This window comes from Crocodylus siamensis, chromosome 8, assembly GCF_052110815.1.
Source record: "Crocodylus siamensis isolate JL-2025a chromosome 8, ASM5211081v1, whole genome shotgun sequence".
Lineage (NCBI taxonomy): Eukaryota > Metazoa > Chordata > Crocodylia > Crocodylidae > Crocodylus > Crocodylus siamensis.
Window position 1 is genome coordinate 140,045 of NC_143402.1, and position 6,807 is coordinate 146,851.

The 6,807-nt window shown below is 50.1% G+C and overlaps 1 protein-coding gene and 1 pseudogene across 3 annotated transcripts in view; one reads left to right on the forward strand and one right to left on the reverse strand.

Annotated features, from left to right (window-relative positions):
- The window catches only part of TAF1 (TATA-box binding protein associated factor 1), a 60,932-nt gene extending 54,422 nt beyond the window's left edge, over positions 1-6,510 (reverse strand). For 2 of the 3 annotated variants that reach the window (XM_090061724.1, XM_090061726.1), the window contains exons 1-5: positions 6,321-6,509; positions 6,111-6,228; positions 5,183-5,299; positions 4,530-4,649; positions 3,298-3,539 (exon numbers count right to left, since the gene is read on the reverse strand). In XM_090061724.1, the coding sequence (XP_089917850.1) occupies positions 3,298-3,539; positions 4,530-4,649; positions 5,183-5,299; positions 6,111-6,228; positions 6,321-6,443 (720 nt within the window). In that variant the 5' untranslated portion in view covers positions 6,444-6,509. Of the gene's footprint in view, positions 1-3,297; positions 3,540-4,529; positions 4,650-5,182; positions 5,300-6,110; positions 6,229-6,320 lie in introns of all 3 variants that reach the window. The other variant, XM_090061725.1, reaches the window with a different exon arrangement.
- LOC149857951 (uncharacterized) lies at positions 1,680-2,608 on the forward strand (annotated as a pseudogene).
- Positions 6,511-6,807: the final 297 nt, after the last annotated feature.

A 6,807-nucleotide genomic window follows, 5' to 3' on the forward strand; every position in this document is an offset into this window, starting at 1 on the left:
ATGAGAAAGTTTTTCCTAATATCCAACCTAAAACTCCCTTGCTGCAATTTGAGCCCATTGTACTTTGCCCTGTCATCTGCCCCCACTGAGAACAGCCCAGCTCCATCCTCTTTGCAGCCCCCCTGCAGGGAGTTGAAGGCTGCTATCAAATCCCGCCCCCTCAGTCTTCTCTTCTCCAGACTAAATTAGCCCAGGTCCCTCAGCCTCTTCACACATATCGTGTGCCCTAGCCCCTGAACTATTTTCACTGCCCTCCGCTGGACTCTCTTCAACTTGTCCACATCCTTTTTGTAGAAAGGGTCCCAAAACTGGACACAGTACTCCAGATGCGGCCTCACCAGTGCTGAAGAGAGAGGAAGAATCACTTCCCTCTATCTACTGGCAACACTCCTACCAATGCAGCCCAGGACACCATTAGCTGTCTTGGCAGCAAGGAGACACTGTTGACTCATATCCAACTTCTTGTTCACCGTCACCCCCAGGCCCTTTTCTGCAGAGCTGCTGCCTGGCCAGTCAGCCCTCAGCCAGTCCCATGGGATTGTTCTGTCCTAAGCGTGGGACTTTACACTTGTCCTTGTTGAATTTCATGAGATTTCTTTTGGCTCAATCCTCCAACGTAACTCCAATAATCCTCCAATATAACTAGGGCCAACAGGGATAAGATTGGGAAAAGAAGAATTTCATCTTGAATCTGGAAGAAATATCTTCCTGCCAGCAATTTGTATGATGCTGGGCAATAGACTTCTCAATATCAATGATGGAATACCAGTTTCTTGGCACATTTAAAAACTAGAATGGACAGTTATTTTTATTTTCACCAGAAAAATACCCTAATAAAATACTTTAATGTGGAGAACTAGAAGAATTCTTCCAATGCCTCTGCCTCAAGAAATATTTCCACGACCAAACTGAATCCACTCCCAACAATTCATCCTTTGACAACATTGAGGAAAAGATCAACCTCCAAAAACCCCCAAAAAACATCAGATCGGACACCCCACAGCAGACAAAACCCTAACCCTTGACCACTACATTGACTGCTTCAGGGAAAGAATGAACAATGAAATAATCAACAACACATGCCACCATAACAACCTCTCTCTACCAGAAAGGCCATAGAATCTTTAAGATCTAACCACCAAATAGTAATAAAACCAGCACATAAAGAAGCCATAGTCATCCTAAACCGTGAAGACTACATAAACAAAGCCAACAGACAACTCTCCAACACCACCTACTACACAGACCTACAAGAAGATCCTACTTCCCTTTTCATCATGAAACTCAACAATACTATCAAATCTTTTCCATCAGGTCTACATGAAAAACTATAGACCTTGATCCCCCCACTGCCTAACCTGGGGACTTTTTGCATGCTCCCTAAAATCCACAAGAGAACCCTGGCAGACCTATCATATCCAACCAACAGACCCTAACTGAGGAAATATCAGGTTAAGTTGAATCAATCCTAAAACCGCTTGTCACCCAAAAAGCAAGTTTTGTCCAAGACACTACAGACTTTCTATGGAAACTTGAAAACATAGACCACCTTCCCAGCAACACCCTCCTAGCCACCAGGGACATTACCAGCATCCCACACCAGGATGGCATCCAAGCCTGCCTTACATATCTGACTAGCTCTTGAATACTCCAGCACCAACATCTCCTTTTTAGACAGGATGATCAGCATCCAGAATGATAAAATACAGACCACATTATACAAGAAACCCACAGACTAACATACATACCTGCACAGAACCAGCAGTCACCCTAAACACGCCAAAAAAGCTGCTATATATAGCCAAGCCCTCAGATACCACCGAATTTGCACAGAGGAGAACACCCGGGATTGTCACCTCACCAACCTTAAAAAGGCTTTCACCCAACAAGGACACTCCTCCAGAGAGAGAGAGAGAGAGAGAGATCACACATTTGAAAGAGCCACCCAGATACCACATGAAGAATTGCTGCAGTACAGAAGAAAACCCCCCTGGTCATGACATATCACCCCTCCCTCAAACCCATACAAAAAATCCTCAAACAACTCCAACCCATATTAGAAAGAGACCTTATTCTTAAAGAGATCGTCCCAGAGCCACCCATCCTAGCCTTCAAACATGCACTAAGCCTCGCTAACCTCATCACCAGAAGCAAAATTCTTCAGGCCCAGAATACGCAGAATGGATCCAGAGCATGCCATGACAAGAAATGCAAAACTTGCCAACACATTTCCACCACCCCTACAATTACTAAACCCCACAACATAGCCATCAGCATTCCCGGATCTTACAGCTGTACCTCCAGAAAGGTAATACATCTCATCCAATGCACCAAACGCCCCGATGGAAGATACGTAGGAGAGACCAAACAACAACTGCACACCAGAATGAACGCACACTGGAAATCTATCAAAGACAAGAATACCCAATTACCTGTGGGGGCACATTTCTCACAAGAAAACCACTCTCTCACCAATCTCTGTCCTGATCCTCAAAGGAAACTTACAAAACACTTCCCAGAGATGAGCCTATGAACGCCACTTCATCATTCTCCTGGATACTAAAAATCATGGACTAAATATAGACATTGGATTTATGACACATTATAGCCTGCCCAACATCCAACTCCCCAGGTACCTCTCCACTATTCATCCCCCTTCTCTCCTCCAACACCCAGCCTGACTCCTCAATTTACTTCTTCACTGACTGTGCCCATCTTGTAGGCAGCCTCTGGCTTCTTTACTTTTCATTCCATCCAGGAAGAGCACACACCAACTGCAGGCACTTCCTCAGCCTTACGAAGGGTTTCTAAACCCAAAAGCTGGCTTAAATTTTTTTTTCCAACTATTTAAGTTGGTCTAATAAAAAAGTTATCAGATTCATCCAAAGAACCTTGTCTGCCCATGTTAGAGGCAGCATAGGAGGAAGAGCAGAGATATTCGGGAAAGAAAATGACAAACAGGTAGGCAGGGCAGAAAGTATAACCTCTGTTTTGCCTGTAATCTGGAGAAAGATAGTCACTCCCCAAGCATAAACTGTTTTTAAAGTAAAGCAGAAAAGACCTATTGCAGAGCAAAAGATTAGATCAGAACCCAAATTACATGCAACTCTCCCTAAGAGATACCTATAGACAGCAGGAAAAGCACAACACAGCAACTTCTATCCTGCACAGGGTAAGGGAGAAATAAGACAGAGACACAAAATTGCCTAGGACCTCTGGACCAGCACATATTTACAACATTCATGAGCATGACTGCAGGGCAGACACTTCCCACCACTTTCCCTTTACATACAATACCTTGCCTGGCCGGAATTCAGGGAAAAGCTCAGTAACGCTTGGCAACTGTTTGGTGGCATCCCGCTGCATGATTCCTGCGAGAGGCAGAGTGAGTTTGCCTTCCTTGGATTCTGTCTGCCTGGCCTCTTGGGGTCCCATCTCTGACTCGGAATCAGAGCTGCTGCTAAAATCCACCTTCTCAGAGGCAGCAGAGGAAGAAGCAATGATGGAGGGCAGAATTATGCCATCTCTTTCCTCAGATGCTACAAGAAAGCAAGCAACTCATTAAAAAAGTTCCACCCCTGCTCCCGAGCACAGTCCTCAAAGCAGCAGTGCACAGGTGGCTCTCTCTCAGAGCATGTAGTAACAAAGCCACTAAATGTCACAGTTACCAAGTCCCATCCAGTTTAGTCTTCCCTTCCAGCCCTACAGCAGAGAAAGAGCAAAAGCAAGATGGAAAAGCAGCTCAAAGGCTTATTTATAAATCTTCATAATCTCAACGCTTGTTGAGAACATGACAACTTTAACCTGTATTTCAAGGAAGGGCCAGTCCTAGGCAACACCATCTCACTGCATGCCTAGCCAGACCCCTCTTCAACTCCAAAACACTAGATTGAAGGGGGAGGAGGGGAATTATTTGGCCAGCAGACCACTTAAGGAGTTTTGGTGAGCTACTGAAGGGTAGGGGGGTGCCAAGTAGCCATCCTGCCCTCCCACCACAATGAGCCACTGCCAAGCCACACTGAGAAAGTTGGGGGCAGCTGCCCAGGGACCAAGCCCCCTTCTTTCCTCTCTCCTCCCCTCCCCTTCACTGCCAAGCCTCATAGAGACTCGCTTCCTAGTGGTGTGGCAGTGGCTTAGAGCAGCAGGTTGGTGGGACAGCTACTCAGCATGCTGCATTCTACATTGTTCCATGAGGGCTCACTTGTTGGTGGCCACAGTGCCAGGACTGCAAAGCGACCACGGGGGGGACAGCAGAGATGTCTGCACGATCCAGCCATGACAGAATGGAGCCATGCAGGGCACAGCCCTCCCTCCTCAGGCTGCCAGTAGGCAGGATAGGATCAATTAAGAGCTGTATCTTGCCCAGCCCTGCACTAGATGGATCTCTAACAAAATTCCAAGCATGAAATAAATGTAAATGCACTGACGCATTGCCTGGAAATATTAGCCTTTGATATGTTACGTTCTGTAACCCCCAAAAATCTGATTCTCTCAACCATTTTAAAGACAAGACGATATTCCTTACTCACCAGGAGCAACTGCATCCTTCTCCTCTTCTTTCTTTACTGGCACTGGAGGGGGTGGTGGTGGTGGCATCAGCTTGGAATCAATATCTTCACAATCTGCATCATAATCATCCTCATCTTCATCTAAACAATCAAGAAAGAGTCAACTGAACAGTCTGTTCTTAAGGATAAGCAGAATGCTAGAGGCAGAGGTAGGGGAAAGCAGGCAGGTTCAATTGATAGGTGGGGGGCCTATGTTGGAGCCCCCTATATGACTGATCAGGTGTCTCGGCTGACAGAAGGAGGAATCAAGCCCGTGCCTGCAGGGCACCCCAGCCTTTGCAACCCAAGTTAAAAGACAGATCCGCACGTAAGCTTTTGCAGAAGACTCCAGGATCAGGGAAAACTGACACTGAGCTGTTTTCTGGTTGGCATGCCTTGAATGGTACTGTTTTGGAGAAATAAATCTACATGTGAAGAAAGGGACTGAAATTTCACTCCTGCTGACAGCTTTCCAATGCTGTGGCAGATAGATAGCTAACAGTTTGCAACAGGATGCTGAAGCAGGAAAAGCAAATGCCAGGATAACATATTGCAGACACACCACTGTCAATCACAAGCACAACAGCCAAGGCCAGTTCGTTTCAAATGCATCATTAACCGTCAACCCCAAGCACCTGGTCTCCGACTCAGCTGCAGGTTGCCCATTGCCTGCCTGAATCTGCGGCTCTCATCTTCCGCCATCTCGCTGATATCAGAGTAATCGACGGCATCCTCTGTGCTCTTAACCCAGCCTAAGGAGAAGACAACAGTCACACAAGAGAGTCATACCCCAATGCAGCGGTCACATTTCCTCCATGTGACTTTATCCTGTGGATCTTGCCCTCAGCATACCTTCTCCCCAACCCCTATGGAGACTCCTTTTTATAAGTGAACTGGAGCAACCCCACCCCACAAGAGCTCCTCAACACCTTTGGCCTGGGAAAGACTAGGGTATGGAGTCTGTAGGTTCCCTTCAATGACCTGCCAAGATCTATTCACATTTGACAAACAATGGTACGGTCACTGTCCTAAGACGACCACGAGCCAAACTCCTGATTGAAGAATCTCCTGATTGATGTTAGTAATCCCGTCCCCCCACAGACAAAAGTCAGGGAAGGCTCACACCCCGCAGAAAGGTGACTCCAGTTGGAAACATAACCCAGATCTTCACTACTGCAGATGGAAGCCCTGTCTGTTTAATCAGCCTGTCTCTCCACAACCCGTCACAGCATGGGCAAGGGCCACATAAAGGGGCTTATTTGAGTGGAAACAAGACACTGTTCACCATGTGAGAGGCCCGCCTCCCATGGCTTTCTTATGTGAAAAAACAGGCCAGTCTTGCTCAGGACACAGCTCAGCACTGTGGGAGTGGGGCCAGCCTCCGGAGGGAGGGAGGGAGGGAAGGAGCCGAGTACTGGGTTTGGGCCAGCCTGCAGCAAAGGCAGGCCCGGGCCGGGGCCCAGACTGGGGAAGATAGCAGGGAGAATGGGCCCAAGGGCCACCGCGAGGCGGCTGCCGGTGGGTCGCTGCCCGGTACGGAGGGGCAGTCCCCACCGGCCTCACCTTCCTCGTCCAGCTGCGGCCCGTCCGCCTCGCTGCCGTCCTCCTCGCTGGCCGTGAGCTCCGTGATGAGACTGCCCAGCCCCAGCGCGCCCAGCCCGGCCAAGTGCTTCTTACATTCCTGCAGCGGGAGACCGGCCCCGCGTTGGCAATGCCCGGCCCGGCCCGGCCCTCCCACCCCAGACAGCCCCCGGGGACCGGGCGGCCGCTCACCTTGTCGAGGACGCTGTCGCCCTCGAGCTGCCCCGCCTCGTTGATATTCCCGAAGAGGAAGCCGGCCAGGGAGAAGGGCCCGGCGCCGCCCTCCGCCTCCTCGTCGCTCTCCGAGTCCGACATCGCGGCGGCCCCCGCTGCTGCGGCGGCGCTCCCGGCCCAGGCCGCACACAGGAAGTGGAAGCAGGGCGCCGGAAAGCACCATAGAGAGGAGCGCTGCCCAGAGCGCCCCAGGAGGCGGAGCGGCCACACCCCCAAGCATGAGGCGAGCGGGCAGCCCGCTTCTTCCACACATGCGCTCTCAGGGCTATGTAGCCTCCTCGGGAGTGCAGGGGCCGGGCCCGCACTTCCCGCCCCGCACACCCCCAGGGGCCGGGCCCGCGGCCTCCCGCCTCCGACAATCCCCTGCCCGTTGCCCCCGAGGCTGCGAGCCACAGCGGGGGGTACCGCCGCTAACATGGTAATGACTGAGAAAGCGGAACGAGGC